We start from the raw sequence: 23,127 nt of genomic DNA, 5'->3' as shown, positions 1-23,127 counted from the left end.
ATTTTGCAAGTAGGGAAAGGAAATCGTGTATTTGGTGAATGTTAATAATTAATTTGTAAGATTGTTTAAAGATCATGTTTCCCCTTCATTCTCCGTCCTGTAATTACTTCTGACTTGATTTCATTTTAATTTACAAGTATTTGATTTTTGAGTATTCAGTGCTCAATAACAATATTTAAGTCTATAGAAATTCATCTCAAATCAAAGTGAAGAAGTTTCTAAAGAATGTGCTTTTTCACTTTTGTTTCTTTTTAAAAAAGTTTTACAATCATTGAAGTTCAAAATTGGGCATGAAGCACCTTCTGTCAGTTCTAGGCAATATATTCTTGATTATAGCATTACCTAGTGCAGACTGAAATTATGACAATTATGTTAATTGTGAATATTATTTTATAGTAGCTGCAGCTGTGATTTTTGGCCCCAGACTAAGATCCTAATGCCGTTTTTTTTGCTTAGAAACTCAGAGTCTGTGGGCTTCTTGATCAGACAAGTTCAACACCACTGTTTGATTTACAACTTACCAGTAAATCACATGGAAGGAGTTCACAGAGCAGTCATGCAGCCATAGGTTGGGATAGAACAGGTAGTTGGATGTACCCACTATTATTCTGGAGAGGCTGAATCAAATCATCTTGCTCCTTTTTTGCTGCCCCTCCCCACCTGTCATTTATTAATTCCAAACATCCCAGGGGTCCTCACGATCTGTTGGCTGAATACTGCATCAAGTGTGACACGTATGCTTGAAGCACCACACGAATAATGAAATAGGTAACATTGAAGCTGCATGCTAAATTCTGAGCTATCTTGTGCTACGGAGATGGCATCCACCAAGAGACGAATGAAAAGATTACCAAATTCACTAGGACGTCAGAACTGACGGTGAGAGATTGTAATTTCTTCAGTATGAGTTCAGTTCAGACTACCAAGGGAAAGGATAAATTAAGCGGAATCTTCCCACTAACCAGTCACTGTGGAACGTGTGGCACAGTGGCGCAGCCAATGGAGTTCTTGTCTCACAGCCCCAGTGATCCAGGTTTGGTCCTGATCTCCAGCGCTGTCCAAGTTGAACTTGCAAGTTTGCCTGTGACTGCGTGAGATTCCCCTGGGTCCTCCAGTTTTTTCCCTCAGCCCAGAGGTGAGCAGCTTGGTAAGTGAATTGGTTACTGTAAATTACCCCTGGTGTGTAAGTGTAAATGCAATCTGGAATTAATGAGAATGTGAGAAAAATTAAATGGGGTGCATTTAGGATTATGGTAAATGGGTGGTTTATGGTTGGCATCGATCTGGAGTGGTGACGGGTCTGTCTGTCTCTGTGATTTTATGAAAGCACTGTCAAGCTTGTACTAATCATTTCCAGCCAACTCTTCAACTTAAGATGCTTTATTTTGTTGCTGACAAAAGGCTTTCCACTTTATGCCAAAGTATTTATGTTTAATGGATGGAAAAATTAATATTTTGCTGCTTAGAATGGTAATTTCTTGGTCTTACACATGCAGTAGTGAGCTTTACTTCCAGGAATGACTGTTGGTAAACTTCCCTTTCTTACCCATCTTGACTTGACCGTGAAATCTGAACGGTTAACCAGACCATCAGTGACTTGCTTCTGTCACCTAACTGGCTACAGTCGCATCTACTGTTGCCCCTCCCTGTCTATCAAATCACAGGCACTAAATAAGTCATTACCACAATCCATCATTTGTCTCTTCCAATTCATCTACATGCTGGCCTTTAGCAAAGTTGTTCAATATTACATCAGGTCCTGAATCTACATTGTTGACACCAGCTTTAACTTCTTCAGCCTCTAGCAGGTTACACGGCTCTCTGATCAGTTAGAATTTCTTATAAAAAATATTAAGAAAACAGAACACTTGTGTTCATTACTACACACTTTATTTGCTGGCTGCAAGCTCTATCTCTCTGTTTGGCAACTGAGACTGAAACAAACTAACCTTGTCATTTATGACCTGCAAAATGTTTCAGACCATGTAACTACATTGGGATTTAAATAGTTCACTTTCACATGAATAAAATTGCCTGCCTTTTTCGCTTGTTCAAGCCATCCATCGTTGGGATTCTTTTCTTTTCCTTCACTTCCACATGACATAATCGTAGACCATCCCAGGATTAGAAAGTCCTGACACAGGTACTTGTACATATAAGCAAGCTCACATAATGTTATCAAATTCAAAAATCCAATGTATGTGCACATGCTCATTTCAACAAACCGCTGAAGTCTTGTCTGAAACCATAGAAACCATAGAAACTACAGCACAGAAACAGGCCTTTTGGCCCTTCTTGGCTGTGCCGAACCGTCTGCCTTTCTTATTAGTCTTGTGTGTTTTTGGTTCTAGTCAATATAATGCAGTGGAGGCTTAGTAACCACACCGAGTGTCTTTCTAAAATATATTCTGACTTGGGGACAAAGTACTATAAAAATAGATCCTGTTTATTACCCAGGGGTGGCCTTTGTCTGAACAGAGTACTGACCAGAATTGCACCCCAACAGTAACTTGTGATAATTGAAAACTCCTGCTTTTTAACCTGAGGCCTATTCACCATCATTGTAGTTAAGCAATGCATCAATTTAAAAATTCTTCATCTATTTTAAATGGCTCTGTGATCTAATCGGGCTCATAAGATACTGCTTAAAACATACCTCTTTTACGAAGCCTGGCCTTAATCTTCAAAGTCTTAGCTTCACATTTTGTTTCATTACTCTCCTAAGAAGTTTTTAGAGTGTTTTACTATGTTCAAGACACTATATAAATGCAAATTGTTGTTGAATCATACTTTTGAAAACTGGTTTATCCATAAGCATTCAGGATTATGAAAATATTTCTTATATTATGCTAAAGGTGTTTTAATTTTTTTTGTGAAATAAATACTTAAAAAATTTAATCAGGATGTTTTGGCTATTATATTGTTAGAACGTGCAATGTCGAATGTCTATTACCTTATCACCAGGGAGACTGTAAGACCAGAGAGGAAGCAATAATCCTGGGTGTGGAACTGTGTGACAATGGTTTTATGCACCACGGTAAGGCTAAATTCAGTGCATTCTTCTGGTATCAGATCTCTTAGAGCAGTAAGTTGGCAGAATGTTTATGCTGAATTTCAGACCATCACATGAAAAATAAACTTCTCAAGTTTTCTGTTGTTAGCTGCAATTTTACAAGAATACCTTTCCCATGCCCATATTAAAGTATTGGTCTTCATTTTGATTTCATTAATTAAATGTATTTTTCTGAAAAATATATTTCTATAGAATTAAAGGCATTATGGTAAATTATAACAAGTTTTATGTGATTTCGGAGTATAACTGAGTATGAAAATATATTTCTTTATTGCAAATAATAATAAAACAGTGGAAAATCAGAGGTCTCTTGATTCCCTCGAAGAACTGTTTAGTTAGTCTCAATTTTTGACTTCACATAACTTTGCCGATAAAGCTTGAGCTGAAATTGTTATTTTTCACATCGTTTTTCTTTGCAGTACTTGAAAAGAGTGAATTTAAAGATGAAACCCTTTTATTCCGATTTTTTGCTGATGAGGAAATAGAAGGCTCAAATTTAAGGCAGAAGCACATGCGACATGACTTGAAAATAGTTGAAAATGTTATAGCCAAGTCATTGTTGGTAGGTATCTCTGACTACTATAAATGTGTGAGATGGGACTGCTTGCATCACAAACGTAAGCATTCAAAGCAAAATCAATTATTATTTTGATTTGTTAGTAACAGGAATTAGTTTCTTCCTTTGAGAGTACTTTACAATGATATGTAAAATACTTGATACCAAGATTAAAATACTTGGTACCAAAGTCAAAATGTTTGTAAATTAGTTGTGAGTGAAATTCTACACATATATTTTTATATGCAGTAAGTCTACTATAAATGCAATCTAATAAAAGTGTAGAATGTTGTATTTTACTCCGTGCTGCCTTGTTTCAGGGTGTATCGCCCACTGATCACCTCTCATTCAATATGTTGTAGGTTCAAATGTTGCTCTATAAATTTTAAGTGTGGTCTCAACTGGCAAACTATTCTTATTTTGAATAAAAAGTTAAAACACCTCATGCAGATTTTATGTAAGTTATCAGAAAATTGTGGACAAATCCATAGCTGAATCTTTTCTGCAAAAACCTCAATTGCCAGACTTCAGGCTTAAGGATCACATTGAGTTTCACCTGCTCAAGTGTGAACTGTTTCAATCTGCCCTCACAAGGAGCAACAGTGTTTTGATGCTTTGCCAAAGTTTCACCTGAGCTCCAGTGGTATAATGATTATGCTTTCAAATCCATTAGTTCTTTTTCTCTGCTGAATATGGTAAGTGAGCTCCTCCATTCCTCATCTGTAACCTAATTTCAGTTAACATTGGTTGTCTTCAGAAAGCATTGAAAGGCAGGTCATATAGTGTTTTATTGTCATTACTTTCTGATCTGCCAAAGAAGTTTTAATTTAGTAAGACTTTGGGGACATTACAGTAGCGTAGCAATTCACACGATACTATTACAGTTCCAGTGTCAAAGTTCAGAGTTCAATTCCAGCACTGTTTGTAAGGAGTTTGTATGCCCTCCCTATGACCATGTGGATTTCCTCCAGGTGCTCTGATTTGCTCCCACAGTCCAACCGATCAGTAAATTAACTGGTCATTGAAAATTGTCCAGTCATTAGGCCATGCCGTTCTCCAAACAAACAAACAAGCATATATTTATATATAAAACTGACAATAATTGGAATTTAAAGAAATTTATTTCTTACTTTATTAATTAGGATATTCTTAAGATCCAGTTACAAAGTTGAATGATTAAAATATGCAAAGTGCAGTTGCTGAATTTGTAAACTAATTGTGTTGGGAGCTCGTTACTCATGTAGTAAGGCGTTAACAAATTTAAAACTTTCTTTTAAACTGAAACTAATTATTGCTCAATAAAGATCAGAAAACTGCAGATGTTGGAAATCTGAAATAAAGACAGAAATTGTTGAAGCACTCAAAGTTAGGGTGCATCTGCAAAAGGAGAGGTACTGTTAACTTTTCGGTAAAGTCCCTGTGTTAGAGCTATGAAAGAAAAAAAAAACACAGCTTAGTTCTACATTTGAAATAGAACTAACTTATTTTCTCTTTTTCTCAGATGAAGTGAAGGGTCTTTGACCTGAAATGTAGATTCTGTTTCTTTTTCCACAGATGCTCCCTGATTTGCTGAATGATCCCTTGTTTTCTATTTTTGTTACAAGTTAGAGATTGCTCAATCTCTACAGTTAGCTTTGGTGAGACATTGTTTATCACTGGTGGATGTCTCAAATTGTGCAATCTACTGCCTAGAAACTCAAATTAGAGTAACATATATACTGAAGGAAAATGTTCTAATACCCATGTTTGCTGATATGCAGAGGTGAATTTGCAGCTGTTAATCTGAACGTCTCATTGGACTTTAATATGTTAAATATGAGTATGAATTACTCTATGGGGATTCTCTTTTGCCAAGATCAGCAGAGAAAAAGGTAAACAGCAGGAAGGAAAACAGATGCGATACCATCTGAGGCAGATGCAGCCCATTGGACATTAACCCCACTCAAGATTTAAGCAATAAATTTTAACTGATGACACTGAAGTTTACAAAACAAAGTATAGTTAAACTCTGCCAGATAATATATGAAAACCGGTTTTGTGCCCTTTCCAGTGGCTTTCATAGGACACCAACAAGATGGCTGCTTTAACTCTCTGGCTTGCTTCAAGCAGCAGGTCCATCCAATCATGTGTCTAACAGATGAGACACTCAATTGTCAGAACAGTTGGTAAATTTGTACAACTTGCATAACTACAAAAGGCACAAATCATGATAATCATCATTATGTTGCTAGTTTTTCCCGTGTTCCCCAAAAGGATGTAATAGATGACATTCTTGTAACATTGTAGGGTAAAACCATCTCTTCAACCAGACATTAAGTGTGACCAGTTTCAAAACATTTTGCACTTAAATATGAAATGTGCAGAAAGCTGTAACTGTGTGTGTTTACTGAGAAATTCCAGAGAGGCGTAGGCTAAATTTTGGGAATGGGAATCAGCTTCTCCAAAGAATGAAATGGAAGCATCATTCTTCATTGAACGTTGGAAAACAAAATACAGATACTGGAAATCTGAAACAAAAAGAAATAAAAATACTGTAAATATTCAATTGGTCAGGCTGAGGTCAAACACACTTCTGTTCAGACCACAGGGTACAGTGAACTTTGAGTTCTTTTCTTAATTCAACTCTGCATCTCATTTCCACATTGACCACTCTGCTAACAAACATATTGATCTAGTTTTCTGAACTGTGCAAAAGAGAATAGTGTGGAACAAGTTATTTATGTTATGAATTGCTCCTTCTCATCCTTTTCCTGGGTATTTTCATGCAGCTCTCTCGCTAGCCTCACTGTTAAAATGTTATTATTAATACCCTCCAATCAAATTAAATAACTATATTTTCCTACATTTAAACTAATGATTATGTTCCTAGTAGTTGGACATAATTATTCCTCTTCATAATCATGGCTTGGCAATGGTGTGTTTTATTGCAGGGAGATTAGATTGAAAATTGAGGGGAAAAGTTACAACTGCAAATGCTAGAAATCTGAATTAAAGATGAATTGCTGGCAACATTCATCAGAAAAGGAGCAATTGTCGAAAGAGAAATGGAGTTTTATTTTAGGTCAAACACTTCTCAGCTGTTTCGGGATAGGTAGGACAAAGGGAAGGGTTGCTGTTGGGATAAACTATTGATGAAGTAATCTGGTTGATAGGTTAATGAAGAAGGAGGACTGGGTTCTTTGTGATGTTGTACTTAAAAAAGAGTTGAGTGAGGGAGCCCAACTAAAATATGTCCCATATAAACAACCAAAGGACAGGCATAGTATGAGCATATATGAGTTCCTGTGACTATATCTTTGATTTTTGTTATGCCTTCTCTCTAACTACTTCTGTTAGCTTCCTCAACTCTTGATCTCTTCAACAGCTCATCGCCTTTACAATTGTGGCCTCCTTCTATCAGAGATCTTCCATTTGTCCTATACAGTATATTCTGCCTCACCCTCACTGCAACAAAGAAATAACTAGCTTCATACCATCTCCATTTTATTAAAGATCTTCAGCCTGAATATGCATAGTTTCTCCTCTTGTAGCAGCTGTCTGACTTGCCGAAAAATTTCATTTTCTGTTATTACTATTCCTGCCAATGTTTTATTTCATGTCAAGTTTATTGTTATCTAACTATATACATGAATACCATCAAATGAGACCATGTGTCTCTGAACCAGGGTGGAAAGTACCCTAGTACATATAACACACAATAACTTCGAAGAGTAAAGATAAAATCTACAGATGAATTATGCATAAAAAACAAAGTGAAGATTAAACGTTGTAACATACAAAAGAGATAATCAAAATGCAATCAAGCAGTTTTTCATTCATCCTTTTGTTCATTTACTTAATTTATGTATTTAATCATGGACACAAGTATATTTTAGCAGGACTTGGCTGTTTAATGCCAATTGCAGGTTGCGGTTTATTTTGGAAACTGTATTTCCGTTCATTTTCCTGGAACAACTGGACAGCAGAAGTGTATACATCTGGATGCTCTTTATCGACCACAGCTCAGCATTCAGTGCCATCATATCCTCACAGATAATCAATAAGCTCCTAGATCTTGACCCTAATACCTCCTTGTGCAATTGGGTTCTCGATTTCCTCACGTGCAGACCCCAGTTAGTTTGGATTGGCAAAAACATCTCCTCCACAATCTCCATCAGCACAGGTGCACCACAAGGCTGTGTGCTCAGCCCCTGCTCTACTCCCTTTACATTTATGACTGTGTGGCTAAGCACAGTTCCAATGCCATACTCAAGTTTGCTGACGACACCGTTGTTATTGGCTGAATCGAAGGTGGTGATGAACCAGCATATAGGAGAGAGATTGAAGATTTGGCTGAGTGGTGCCACAGCAACAACCTCTCACTCAATGTCAGCAAGATCAAAGAGCTGATTAATGACTTCAGGAGAAGGAAACCAGAGGTCCACGAGCCAGTCCTCGTTGGAGGATCAGAGGTGGAAAGGGTCAACAACTTTAAATTCCTCAGTGTTATAATTTCAGAGGACCTGTCCTGGGCCCAGCAGGCGTGTAATTATGAAGAAATCACGGCAGCAGCTCTACTTCATTTGGAGTTTGCGGGCATTCAGCATCTAAAACTTTAACGCATTTCTATAGATGTGTAGTGGGGAGTATATTGACTGGCTAAGTGGATACGGCCCAGTCGTCATGGGTAAAGCCCTCCCCACCATTGAGCACATTTACATGAAACACTGTAGCAGCAAAGTATCCATCATCTGGGATTCACACACCCAGGACATGCTCTCTTCTCACTGTTGCCATCAGGAAGAAGATACAGGAGCCTCAGGACTCACACCACCAGGTTCAGGAACAGTTATTACCCCTCAACCATCAGGCTCTTGAACCAAAGGGAATGACTTCACTTAACTTCGCTTGCCCCATCATTGAGATATTCCCACAACCAATGGATTCACTTTCAAAGACTCTTCATCTCATGTTCTCGATGTGTCTTGCTTATTTATTTATTACTATTCTTTCTTTCTTTCTTTATTTGCACAGTTTGTAGTCTTTTGCACATTGGTTGAATGCCAAAGTTGGTACTGTGTTTCATTAATTCTGTTATGGTATTATTGAGCTTTCCCACAAGAAAATGAAACTCAGGGCTAAGTGTGGTGGCATATATGTACTTTGATAATAAATGTACTTGGAACTTTGAAATGATCAGATGACCTCGAATGGCAAATGTGCCATCACTGCTGATTTGCGTGCTTTGGATTTGAAAAATAGCGAAGTATGGGCAGATGAAGAAAGCTAGGATTATCACAGTAAATGACAAGATTTATAATGTATCTCCTCCATTGATCTAAAGTCTAGATTATTGTGTCAAAGGCTTTGAAACCTTTTTATGTGGTAGAGAAATCTAAATACCACATGGCATGTTTCAATAAAAAGTTTTTTTACTATTAAGAAATCTTAAAATAGATCTTAATAATGGGAATATCGTGGACATGCTGTGCACATGTGGGAGTTTGTGCAATTAATAGTAAAGTAATTGGTGCAATGTAGCACATTTAAGAAAACAGCATATGTGACCAATTGACATCAGGCCATATACTGCAAATGTTTACATGTCTGTTATAAATTACTCAAGCTATGGTCCAACTCTCAAGTATATTCTCTGACTGTCCTAGATTAAAGCTCAAGATGGAAGTTATGGTTTTACTCTGGAGGAGAGAAACAAGGTTCCCATTGTGAAATCTGTGGAGAAGGGATCTTATGCTGAGGTGAAGTTCTACACAATTACAAGTAAAACTCTTTTGTAGAATACTATTGCAGTTTGAATAATGATAGTTTAGTAAAATTAATCATACCCTTTTTAATACTTGAGCATGATATTTGTGATGCATTGTATTGATACCCTCAGAAGTATAATGCCTGATCTGGAAATTTTCAGCTGCTGTTGCAAGTTGGACTTTTATACTGTTACATGCACTCTCTTCAGTCCCAGTTACATTTCTTGATGCTTGTCAGGTGCTGAGTTATGGGGTTGTGAAATGTCATAAGGGGTTTAGGATGTTTGGAAAAGAAACAAATCCTTCATAGACAAAGGATGTGAATAGATTACGCCACGAAAAGGCATGGCATTTGAAGCAAAGATAAGAACATAATAAATGTCCAGTTGAAATTGTTATAAAATATCAAAATCAAAGGACATACAAATTACAAGAAATTAGGTCTACTTCAATACAGTAACCTTTTTATTTCGAAAACATGATTGAAGTATAAAACATCAATAATGTTGTGAGTTTATTAATTGCTTATGTCCAAGTATATGTCTACATCCATTTGGAGTTTCTGTAAACACAAGCTTGAAATGATTCTCAATAATCTTATATGACTCATCTTTTCTGTTGTTTATGTAGCAGTTGCTAAGCTGAATGTAACAATCATGTGCCTTCCAATTTTTATGTGATTTCAACCCAGATGGCAGGCCTAGAGGTCGGGAAAAAGATTTTTGCTATCAATGGAGATGTGGTTTTCCTTCGACCCTTTCAGGAAGTCGAATGCTTCCTGCAGCACTGCTTCAATAGCAAGAGGCCTCTCAGGGTGCTTCAGAGCACAAAGCCACGAGAGTAAGTGCTTTTATTTTAGCTTACACTTTTAATAATGGAGCACATGCCTCAAAAATGACTTCTTGTTTTCATTCACTACTAAATAATTCTAGATATCACCCTGTGATGCACAGTCTCCTTAGAGATACAGCAGAAAAACATCCTCTAGGTTATTCAAAGTCACAAAATAAAATTCGAAGGCTGACACTGCTTAGGCTTATCTGAAGTGCAGGATCACCTATTCTCTTTCTTTGGATTAGTTTTCAGAACCCAGTACCTTCTGCATCTCAGCTACTGATATTAAACTGCAGAGGTCTGTAAAGAGACATTGGCATTGATTTACCACTTCCTAGCTCTACAGAACTGCAAACAACTTAGCTGGTAAATAACTAAAGCTTGGTCTGTTATATGCATGACATTTCCTCGAGGAAATTCACTTCAGAAACTTATGTTGAAATGTAAAGTAATGGTTTAAGAATTTTCCCTTAAAGGTTCTAGCAGAGAGGTTTGCACACAGGAAAGAGGTAACAGAGGTTGCTTGCTGCCTGCTCAACTTGAGGAGCCTCCTGTGATTGTTCAGAATATTAGGATTTTCTGTCTTTCCTTCATGGGTGCGGCAGAGATGAAGATCAGTTCCGTGTTCAATAAGCAAGTGGTTTCAGAGTGTTGGAAGATAATGCTGGAAATGCTCAAGTAGCATCATTAGAAAGAGGAAAACAGATTTAATTTTTCAAGTTGATGACATGTTTAAAAGTAAGTTGGCCAAATTCCTTGAAGCGTTTGTTGCCAAAGCCCTGTAAAACCTCCTGTAGCAACACAGTTTGCTGCCAGTTCTGAAATGACATTCTTGTTGGAAAGTTGCCAAAACTTCATTAGGTTCAGAGTAGAAAAGACCATTCTGTTACCATGCTCAGTCATCGGACAAAGGAAATTCTTGCTCTGATGTGTGACTTATGTTGCAATGACACATGGGAACACCAGGAGACAACCTTGGTGGTATAAGAGCTTGCACTAACATTGTCTGTGATCTCAGCTGTCTTGTCAGGACAGGAGATGGCACAGCAGATGAAGAGCTTGATCCCACATAGTTCACTCTTATTGAGATTTACTGTCATTAATACTTGGTTCCATCCGGCTCTCCATCATACCTCCAATAGAAAGCCAAATAATTTGTTATTTTATTCACAATAAAAATAAATAACCTTGCCCAGCAGCATTTATTTGTTTGACATTGAACATGAGAGAGGCTTTCATTTTAATGAATACTTGTACAACATACCATGGTGAATGGCCGAATGGACTATGATCTTGATTACCCATATTCATTTTATTTCTGTGCAAAGTATTAAGCAAGAGGTACATTACAACACAGTTCATATGAATATGTACGTATCCGCTTCTGCTCCCATCCTTCTTTTGAGCATCACCTCATTGTTGGTGTTAATATTCTCAAAGTAATGTACACTGCCATATTGCACTAAACTCACATTATTTTATTAAATTCTTTATACATATATCTCTTTACCTAAAATGTTATAAATTAAAATGAGTGCTGAATGATAAAATTATGTCTTATTGCATTTGTCAAGACAGTTTTAACAAGATATTCTTATTTTCTTTGACGTACAGTAATCAATCGAAATCTATTTGCTAGTATTTTCATAGATTCAAATAATTATTTAATGAAGCTTTCCCTTTCTTTGGAAGTGTTCTTTAAATGAGCTTAACACCAGGAAGTGACTGCAAGAACACCAACAGAGAAATAAATGCATCATTCCAAGGAGTGAGGGCATTAGTTGCTCAGACCAACATCAGTAACTTTGTATCCACTCCTCCTTTTGTAGTGTGGCTTTCCAATGCATACAGAAGGGTGCATTGACCCTAAGGTGCACTGCCATTGTGACAAGGTATCGTCCATTTAGGCCACGTGTATTACTCACCTTGAGTTGAGTTGGTGGGGGTAAAGGGAAGCTGAAGTGATCTGGTTCTGGAAATCTGGCCCTAAGACTCTCAATGGATTGGAAGAAAGTCATTAAGCATTCTGTAGCATTGCATCTTCCAGCTGCTTCTGAAATCGTGGCAGATCTATTGGTGAGCACAGAACTCCATGTGACCCCCCCCTTGCCCTTTTCAGTTGATCTGCTGGCACATTCAGTTAAGAGGCATTATTACTGCTATGATCAATCTTTTCTAATTTACTCTAATGCCAGTGATGTCTCTTGTAACCACTGGTTTGCCTAGAAATTTAGAGCAAAATTTTGAAGATGCACACTGAACGAAACATGCCCTGACTAGTACTTTTTTTTGCTGCTCTTAGAGATCTAGCATGCCACAGTGCAGAGAACGAGATCTGCCTCAGGCATTTGATAATAAACATGATACAATTAGGTGTCTTGGCAAAAGGGACCATAATATGACAAAAAATTAAAACAGGATTATAAAATGTACGATTTTGAGAGGTGAATTTGGGAAATTGGACCAAGGATTCCTGTTTGAAGAGAGCCATTGCTTAAATGATGATTATATGGTGTACTTATCTGTTCTTTGCTGCTGGGAATGCTGAGAATGTTCTCTGTTTCTGGAATTCTGTTCAGTGAACAGGTCTACTGACTTGCTTTTATGCCTGGATTTTGCTTTTTTCCCCAATGCCCACAAACCATTTTGTGGATCATCTGATTAAAAAAAAAGACTTTCCTAATGTTATAGTGTTTCCTATCTGGCTATTTGGAGCTACAGAGTCATAGGGACAAAAAACACAGAGCAGGCTCCTTGGCCCACCAACTCACCAACCTGGGTGCACCCATCAAGCACCCGTTTACACTAATCGCACGCCCATCTAATTTTTACCCTCCCATCTCTCTAAGCAACTGTCCCCAGATTCTAGAACACACCTACGTCTGGACCACTTAATCATAACTAATTAACCTCTGAACCCACACATTTACAGGGTGTGTGTGGGGGGGGGGGACCAGAGGAAACTCATATCACAGGGAGAGCATGCAAATTTGACACGGATAGCAACAAGGGCAGGATTGAACCCGAGTGACCAGAACTGCATGGCAGAGGCTCTAACTGCTGCACCACTGAGCTAGCCTTTCGATAGATAGATAGTTATACTTTATTAATCCCGAGGGAAATTTGGTTTTGTTACAGCCGCACCAACCAAGAATAGAGCGAAAAAATAGCAATACAAAAAACCCCAACAATCAAACAACAAAATGCAAAACTATGCCAGATGGAAAATAAGTCCAGGACCAGTCTATTGGCTCAGGGTGTCTGCCCCTTCACGGGAGGAGCTGCACGTTCGATGGCCACAGGCAGGAACGACCTCCTGTGCCTCCCAGTGTTGTATCTCGGTGGAATGTGGCCGAAGTCCAACAGTAAAAAGTTCAATATCCAGTCTGCAAACACGTTCCTTGATTGTAATATACCCTGGATTGCACCATCTGTTGTTAGCCAGATCAGTAAGCACCCCACTCCTTCACACCGCTTACTGCTCTCGGTGCACTTCCAGTCAGGCGGAACGGTATTACCCACCGAGCTCCTCTTCTCCAAAAGACTCTGTTGTATACCAGATGGATCATTTTGGCACTCTATTTTGCAGCTGGACAGCCTCAGGATTTCCAAACAGAGGCAACACCCAACCTTCGCCTTAATCGTTGATCTTGACTCCAATGACTTCCATGTGAGATAGCTGTTATTGCATTCACAGCTCTGTGTGAATCCATTTACTTTGGAGAAATCCAATGCAGATTAAGTGACAACACTACCAGATACCTCAGTCCTGTCTGCACTTGTGACTCCAAAACACTGTGGCCCATTATTCCTATTCTACGTCTGATGTCCTTGTTCATTTCTCTGTTATTAACTTCATGTAGTCCTTCAGTGAGGCGCAACACAACTGCAAAGTGGAGGACATTTATTTTCTCGATGGTATCAAGTAATCCTGTGTCTGAGTTCACTTCAGTTACTTAATACTATGATGATAATTTTATATTTAAACATGTTTTAAATTCAACCTTCAATTCTTTAACACTATCTTGCACTTGTTATTGCTTAACTGAGATAACTTTCAGTGCTCCTCTACAAAAGCTTCTGCTCAGTCTGTATTAATATGCTTTTCTCACTGTAAATGAGTAAATATACAGTAACATCTGGTAATTCAACATCTTTGGTGCCAAGCTAGCATACTTTTGGATAGTACTCTTATTAGTACCCCACCACAATTTTAGTTCATCCTTTTAAGATATTTCATAATAACCTTTCCAGTGATCCCAGTGAGTTTAAAAAGACTGCAGGAACAGGATATTTTGCTGAGTTTCAAAGGAATGAACCAAGGTCTCGGTGAGCTTAAAGGGAATGCAGGAAATGGGGCCCCTGGTGAGGTTAAAGGGGACTGTAGGAAATGAGTTTAAATCCAATATGGGAAACAACCAGATGCTAAACCATCAAGATTTCTGGACAATTGGTTATCGGAGTTTTACTGTGCTCTTTTATCTTTTTCTTTTCAGCCCCGATGAATGGTTCCTACAGAAATAGAAATGCTTTGTACTCTCATCATTCTGTCTTTGACCTAGATCACCTGCATTTATTTCACTTGTGCAATGGGATGTCGGGAAAGAGGCAGAGAGCCTCAAAACATAAAGGAAAATAAATTTGAATATCAGTGAACTGTAAACTCAGTTTTAGAAATATTTGAAAATGCCCTATTTTGATACACTCTATTTCTATCCAAGTGTTTTACTTCTGTATGATTTATGTCTGGATTTCTTTTAAAATGATTTATTTTCTTAAAAAAAATCTGTCTCATTTAGTCTGTCACAAACTACTACTGCTACTACGTTGACTCAGGCCTAGGCCTGTCACAAAACCGCATAATTAGCAAGTGGATTTTCTTTGGATAGGACAATAAAGATTCCAGACTCTGCGGATGGTCTTGGATTTCAGATTCGAGGATATGGTCCATCAGTTGTCCACGCTATTGGCAGAGGTAAAAAGATTTTTTTGCCAGGCACGTTTAACATCAGTCACTGACAAACACCTGGCTGACATCTGTATGCTGTCAATGAAAGGAAAATTTACTTAATTACCTGTTTTAAACTGCATCAGTATGCACTGGTACATAACTGCCATTAGTGGATAGCACGGAATGTTTCTCCTTCAAGTGTTGTACAGTCGAAACTTGCAATTTATATTTTATAGTTACATTGTATTCAACTGACATATTTGTTGGGTCTTGAAATATTGAAGGACAAATTACAGCTTCAAAAACAGTGAAGGCTGCACGTTTAATCAAATTTCTTTCAACAGAAATGCCAAAGTAGCCAAGTTACATTTATTTTCATGTAATGGATTTATGTTCGTAATAAAAACATGATTTGTTTTGTAGTAAGGACCTGGTTGCATATGGTTATGGCTGATAAGCCTGACTTAGATATAGGAGGATGGTGTTTGAGGAGCAGGTCAAAAATGAGGCAAGAGAGGGAGGGTAGGTTGGAGACCGGTGATCATTTTGGGTTGTGGAGGTCTGGGAGGAGTGGAAAATCATGGTCTACTTCTGGAGAGATTGTATATCGGAATATGGAAGGTTGGGGTTATGTGGAGGGGACAATTGGAGATTGTGATTAGGTAAGTAAAGGATTTAACTAATTGGGATCTGGGTCAATTCCTATGCCAGTAACACCAGAGGTGCTCAACAATGGTGATTTCTATAGCAGTCTGCCTACTTTCCTTTGTAAAGACACATTGCATTGAAGTTGATGTTGCCCCTTGAGTTACTAATGGTGTTAGCTGCACTTGGGTGTTTATTTAAATTTACAGCATGATCCTTAAAGACCTGGAAGTGGGAGTAATTGCAATTCACTCCCAATAAAAAAACATTTTTCAATTGCAAAAATGCTGGAAGAGAAACTGATTTGGACAACTGAATTTCTAGGCATTTGTGTGTTAAATTTTATGATTAAAAAAATCACAGAGAAGACATGAAAGTGAAGGGACACAAAATTCTGAAAATATTCTTCAACCAGACAGGTTTGAATTCAAACCTTTCAATGAGGAATATTTTGGCTTGAAGGGAAGATTGCTACCAAATGAGTCATGTCTGAGATGGATTAAGGATGAGGGAGTTCTCCACCTGGAGTTTCAAAATAGAGGATTTAAAACCTGGCATTTTAAGAAGTACACATTAAATCTTCAGTATTTAAATCTGCATCTGAGATCAAAGATAGTTTAACTTGTGCATAATCCAATACGAAAAAAAAACAACCGTAAAGGCCTCAACAACATTAAATATTTGGGGCAAGTGATTTGATGTACCATGACATCCTGTAACAAATTCTGATATTCATTACATCGCATGACTTACTGTACATCGCAATCAATGTGAAACATTCCCAGAATTAATAAAAACACCAGATCCACACTGTTGTTGCTTTAACAAAGTCACTGGAGAAAATTACTGGTAGATACAAAGCAGCTTCTTTATTTGACAAAACAAGGTACAGCAGGCATCATATGGAGACACTTTTGGTTGAATGATCTCACTGACCCAACACTGGGCTCAATATTTTATGCACTAAAGATCAAAGGACAACTCCATATTTACAATGTATGAGCAATGTTTTCTTTGAAACTACACACAAACTTCACACCTCCTGATTCAAATCCACACCACTGACATCCAAATGAATTTTAATTAGTATTGTCTGGACTGGGATTCACAATTTATAGGAACCCATTGTTCAGAGCTGCACTCCAAATTAAATCCCCAGTACTGTCTTTCAAATGTGAAGACTGATAGCCAAAGTCAATTGCTAAATGCCCTAAACTCAAAAATCACTCTGACACATACCACCAATAAATCACTTGCCTGATCATAGTTTCATGTAATGATACAGCACAAAAGCAGGCTGTTCAAAGATCAGAAACTGTAAACAGAATCAATGAACAACAAATTGGGCAAATGTAAATATAAAGAAATAGCTATAAATAATGAGTATGAAAGAACATGAAAAGAAAGAGCATGAAATCACAAGATCCTTCAATTGAGACCATTGGTTGTGGGAACACCAGAAATAGAATGAGTGTAGTTATCCCCTTTTGATCAAGAGCCTGATGGTTATGGGGTAGTAACTGTTCTTCATCCTTCTGGTATGAGTCCTGAGGCTCCTGTACCTTCTACCTGATGGCAGCAGCGAGAAAAGAGCATGGCCTGGGTGGTGAGGATCTTTGATGATGGATGCTGCTTTGCCATGGCAATATTTCACGTAGACGTGCTCAATGGTTGGGAGGGCTTTACCTGTGATGTACTAGGCTGAATCCATTACCTTTTGTAGGATTTTTCGCTTAAAGGTGTTAGTGTTCCCAGACCAGGCCGTAATGCAGCCAGTCAGCGCACTTTCCACCACACATCTATAGACGTTTGCCAAGGTTTTTGATGACATACCGAATTATTCAATTAACCCCACTTCTCCACTCTCCTCCCTTGAGGCCCAATACTATTTTTCTTCAGGATCTCACCTTTCCCATGTACCTATGTCATTGGTGATAAGTCAGACGCTCAGTAAGTTACTTAACAGACTACAGCCTCTAATATTGCAAACTAAAAGGTTGCAGGTACTTAAAGTCAAGAAGCTGTACTTACACAATCCTTTGAGGGTGACAGAAAACAGATGAAACCATTTTAAAAATCCATGTCATTCTATCTATGAGTATTAAAGGAATAGAGTTGCAACATAAAAAGTGGACTAAATCGAAAGGGGTGAATACAGGACTGAAGGTCTTGTACTTGAATGTGTGCAGAATATGGAATAGGGTGGTTGAAATTGTAGCGCAGTTACAGATTGGCATGTATGACATTGTGGGTGTCACTAAGTCGTGGCTGAAAGAAGGTTATAGCTACGAGCTTAACATCCAAGGATATTCAGTCTTTCAAAAGGACAGGCATGTAGGCAGAGGGGGTGGTGTGGTTCTGTTGGTAGAAAATGGAATCAAGTCAAAAAAAGAAGAGACATCGGGTCAGAATGTGTGGAATCATTGTGGATAGAGCTAAGGAACTGCAAAGGTAAAAAGACACTGATGGGAGTTGTATACAGACCCCCAAACAGTAGTTAAGATGTGGACTACAAATTACATTGGAGGATGTCTTAAACACGAGAAAACCTGCAGATACTGGAAATCCAAAGCAACACACACAAAATTGTGTTCATATCTTCAACTATACTTTCTCTGGGTTTTCTGGGTATTTCTGAAATCATCCTTTCAGCAGTTTTAGAATAATTCTGTATTCTTTCCAATTTCTAAGCAAAGTTGTAGAATTTTTGTTCTTCCTCCACATTTTTGATTAATTTGTTAATTCATTTAAAATCACATGAGTTTGTGTTTATTCCGCTTGCCTCAAAGTTTCAGATTAAAAATATTCATGTAGCTACACGTGAATAAGTGTTGCACTATCACACCCACCTGTCAATTTTATTAAGGTGCTCCTTCATTTGGCTGAAGTTCTTTCTTACCATAATTGCCATAGTTTCAATTTTTCTTTTTAACTCCAAAGCCTCGTAATTATGCTATTTCTGCCAGCTGTTTTGTATTGCCCCTGTATTTGCATCATTTAGAAAATCCAAGTCAGAATAAACGAGGTACTCGATAATAAAATGGTAATGCACTGGTTTTATCCCTTTAAAGTCACCTACTATTCTCCTTGATCTGTTTCCTGTTTTTCCATCAAGCAAATAGATTTTCTTCTTCTAGTGACCTTGTGGTTTGCTGCTAGAGAGCTGTATAGTCCCAACTATGATGGCCCAACAAGTTTACGCTGTACTGTTGTATATATTTATAAAGTTAAAAATAATCTTGGCAAACACTCATGGAAACAAAATATTTCTTCTCTATCTATTGCAATATCTAGTCAGACACAACTCTAGTATGGCTTTGAAAGGAATCATTTAACTGATCACTCCAGTCCCATTTTGATCATCTGTCCTCAACTGTCAGGAAATTTATTGTTTTGTGGCAGCAGCACATTGCAATACATAATGATTTAAAAAACAATAAGAAATATGTATATAAAGCAGTGTAAAAAGAGAGCAAAAAATAATGGGATAGTGTTCATGGGTTCATTGTCATTTCAGAAATCTGATGGCAGCGGGGAAGAAGCTGTTCCTGTAACTTCAAGCGTGTGTCTTCAGGCTCCTGTATCTCTTCCCTGATGGTAGCAATGAGAAGAGGGCATGTTCTGGGTGATGGGGGTCCTTAATAATGTATGCCTCTTTCTTGAGGCATTGTCTTTTGAAAGTGTCCACGATGCTGGGGAGGCTAGAGCTGGCTGTGTTTAGAACTTTCTGTGGCTTTTTCCGATCTTGTGCAGTGGCCCCTCCATACCAGACAGTGATGCAGCCAGTTAGGATTTTCTACATGGTACACGTGTAGAAATTTGCAAGAGTCTCAGATTACATACCCAGTCTCCTCAGCTCCTAATGAAATATAGCCCCTGTTGTCCCTTCTCTGTAATTGTATCAATATTTTGGACCCAGGATAGATCTTCAGAGATGTTGATACCCTGGAACTTGAAACTACTCACCTTTCCACTGCTAATGCCTCGATGAGGACTGGTGTGTGTTCCCTCGATTTCCCCTTCTTGGAGTCCACAATCAAATCTTTGGTCTTACTGACGTTGAATGCAAGGTTGTTGTTGCGATGCCACTCAACCAGCTGATCGATCTGGCTCCTGTACATCTTCACGTCACCATCTGAAATTCTGCCAGCAATAGTTGTGCCGTCAACAAATTTATAAATGGTGTTTCAGCTGTACCTAGCTACATTTTCGTGTTTGTAGAGAGAGTAGAGCAGTGGGCTAAGCACACATTCCTGAAGTGTGCCAGTGTTGATTGGCGGTGAGGAGAAGAGGTTATTTCCAATCCACACCGACTGTGGTCTCCCGGTGAGAAAGTCAAGGATCCAGTTGCAGAGGGAGGTACAGAGATCCAGGTTTTGGAGCTTGTTGACTAGAACTGAGGGTATGATGGTGTTGAATGCTGACCATAATCAGTAAAAAGCAGCCTAGTGTAGGTATTGCTATTGTCCAGGTAGTCCAAGGCTGAATGGAGAGCCAGCGAGATTGCATCTGCTGTGGACCTATTGGTCCAGGTCCTTGTTTATGCTGAAGCTGATTCTGGCTGTGAGTAACCTTTCAAACATTTCATCACAGTAGATGTGAGTGCAACTGGATGATAGTTGTACTCCTTGAAATCACCAGAAATTCTAAACTGTAGGAATATGTATCGAGTATGAGCATTATGTTTTCAGCTTCCATGGGTAAATAGAAACACGAACCATTGTGTTTTCCTTTTGTAAGTGTCTTCATGGTAGTGTAATACTCTGTAAATTTGTGCACGATAGGCTAGAATAAAAAATGAATGGAACATCTCGGAGCCCTTGGTCAGAAGATTTGCCTTGAGCCTCCTCTATCATACTGCTTGGAATTGCAAAGTTCTTCTTAAAACTGCTCTGGAATTTCCTTCCATATTCCAGAAACCCTCAATCAAAATGAAATCGTTCATGCATACTTGTTTTCTATTTTGTAAACTTTCTATTTATTTTCTCATTCTTAATTGAATTAATGTTTTCTTAACAAGATAAATTGTCTTGGAGATGAAGGGTAGAGAGAGGAGAAAGCTGAATGATTGTTATTTTCTTGCCACATTCACAGTTCATGATCATCCTAGTGTTTAACTAACATCATCTATTTATTGTATCATAGATTTATAGAGTTGGACTGGATAGATAAGGGCCCTTTCTTGCACCACATCTATGTTAACCTTTGCCAACCACATACATCCCATTTGACGACAATTGATCAGTAAACTTTTATGCCTTAACTATTCAAAAACCTATCTACATGTCTCCTAAATGTAGTGATTTCATTTGATTCTACCCCCTCTTCTGGTAGTGCATTCCATAAATCAATCACTCTCTCTGTAAAAGAATGCATTCCTTTCACATCCCCATTTATAACCCCTTTTTTGACATTAATCCTATGTCTGCTTATCTTTGATCCACTGCCATGGGAAAAGATTCTGAGTGTCTATCATACATTTAATGGTACATTTAATGTCAGAGAAATGTACACAATATACATCCTGAAATACTCTTTCTTTGCAACCAGCCACAAAAATAGAGGAGTGCCCCCAAAGAATGAATGACAGTTAAATGTTTGAACCCCAAAGCCCCCAACTCCCCCCTCCCACACATAAGTGGCAGCAAAGCAACAATCCCCCCACCCCCACCAGCAAAAAAAAAGTATTGGGACCCACCACCGAGCACTCAAGCATGCAGCAAAGCATCAGCAAAGACACAGACTCGCAGTACCCAAAGACTACTCGTTCACCTGGTATTCAACATACACAGGTGCGCGCTCTCTCTCTCCCTCCCCCTCCCTCCCCCTCCCTCCCTCTTTCCCTCTCCCCCTCCCTCTCCCCCTCCCTCTCCCCCCCCTCTCCCCTTCCCTCTCCCCCTCCCTCTCCCCCTCCCTCTCCCCCTCCCTCTCCCCCTCCCTCTTCCCCTTCCTCTCTCTCTCTCTCTCTCTCTCTCCTACCCCCCCCTTCCTAATAAGGGAAAAGAGATGTCCCTTTTTCACAGCAAGAGGGGAGACATAACAAACAACTCATTGTTTTACGATGTTAAAAGTCCGCTGCGTCGCTTTTTCTGAGCTCTGTGCCCAAAGAACTTGGGTCTCTGGGCACACAGCCAGCAGCCAGCTCGCTGCTTTCCATCTTCCGTCTCCCACGACACACTGAGTTCCAGCAGAGGCATCGACCTTCAGTCCACCTGTCTCCAGAGCCACGAGATCCCGTAACTCCGAAGATGAGCTAATTTCCTAGGCTACATCCTTGGCATACCGAATAATGGTCAGTCATGAAAGCTCGAGAGCGGGTCCCATTCGCGCAAAGAACCAAAGTCAGCATGTAACTCCAGGTCAGGGTCTTCAAAGAACCCTGAAAGGGAAAAATAGAGATATTGAAGTTAGAAATAGAGCTGTTCTTTCTGAAGATGCAAGCAGAGGAGTTGCTGTTAGGCTCCATTGTCCTCCTTTTATATCCCTCTTTAAGATAAATGATCCCTCTTCCATCTCACACCCTAGATTCCTTTGTTCCATGAAAACCCTATCCATTCTCTCCCCATAACTAGGCAACATCCTGATGAATCTCCCCTGCACTCTCCAATGCAACCACATCCTTCCTACAGGTGGCAACCAGACTATGGTCAAAAAGACAGTTTGTAAAGTTGAAACATTGCATCCTAACTTTTATATTCTATGCCTCAATCTATGAAGACAAGCATGTGATATAATTTCTTTACTATCATCTCACACAGTGTTGCCACTTTCAGGGAACAATGGACTTGAACTCCAATGCCCCCTCATTCATCAGCTTGCACTTGTTGGGATTTAGTTCCATCTGGAATCGTTCCACCTAACATTCTTTCTAATCTATATCCTGTTGTAGTCTAGACAATCTTCCTCACTATCCATGAAATGAATTTTCATATCATCTGGAAATTAGCTAACCATACTTCCTTCATCCGCTTCCAGTTTGTTAATACATACCTGCGTATCACAAGCAGCAAAGGTCCCGGTGCCTAGCCCTGTGGCGTCTCACAGGTTAGAGACGCCAGCAAGAAAAGCATCCTTCCAACAGCATTGTTTGGTTCAAAATTTGGTCGCAATATCCAGATCAGCTTGGGTCCAATGTGACTTAACTTTCTGGTTAAGACTATGATGTAGGTCAATTTCATTACAAAATTCCATATAGCCAATGTCGGTCACTTTGCCTTATTCATTATTCTTTGTTAGCTCCTTAAAAAACTCAAATAAAATTTTCAGGCAAGATTTCCCCTACATAAACCAGTGCTGGCTATTGCTGATTAGCTCTACCTTT

General features: G+C 38.8%; 1 protein-coding gene across 4 annotated transcripts in view; it reads left to right on the top strand.

The window, feature by feature from the left end:
• prex2 (phosphatidylinositol-3,4,5-trisphosphate-dependent Rac exchange factor 2) overlaps nt 1-23,127 on the top strand; it is a 407,250-nt gene that overhangs the window by 167,800 nt on the left and 216,323 nt on the right. For all 4 annotated transcript variants that reach the window (XM_072254160.1, XM_072254142.1, XM_072254151.1 and 1 more), the window contains 5 exons: nt 2,965-3,037; nt 3,493-3,635; nt 9,275-9,367; nt 10,068-10,216; nt 15,100-15,185. In XM_072254160.1, coding sequence (XP_072110261.1) covers nt 2,965-3,037; nt 3,493-3,635; nt 9,275-9,367; nt 10,068-10,216; nt 15,100-15,185 — 544 coding nt within the window. The remainder of the gene's footprint in view (nt 1-2,964; nt 3,038-3,492; nt 3,636-9,274; nt 9,368-10,067; nt 10,217-15,099; nt 15,186-23,127) is intronic.

Source organism: Mobula birostris, chromosome 1 (assembly GCF_030028105.1).
Source record: "Mobula birostris isolate sMobBir1 chromosome 1, sMobBir1.hap1, whole genome shotgun sequence".
NCBI lineage: Eukaryota > Metazoa > Chordata > Chondrichthyes > Myliobatiformes > Myliobatidae > Mobula > Mobula birostris.
This window is presented reverse-complemented; position numbering and strand designations above follow the sequence as displayed.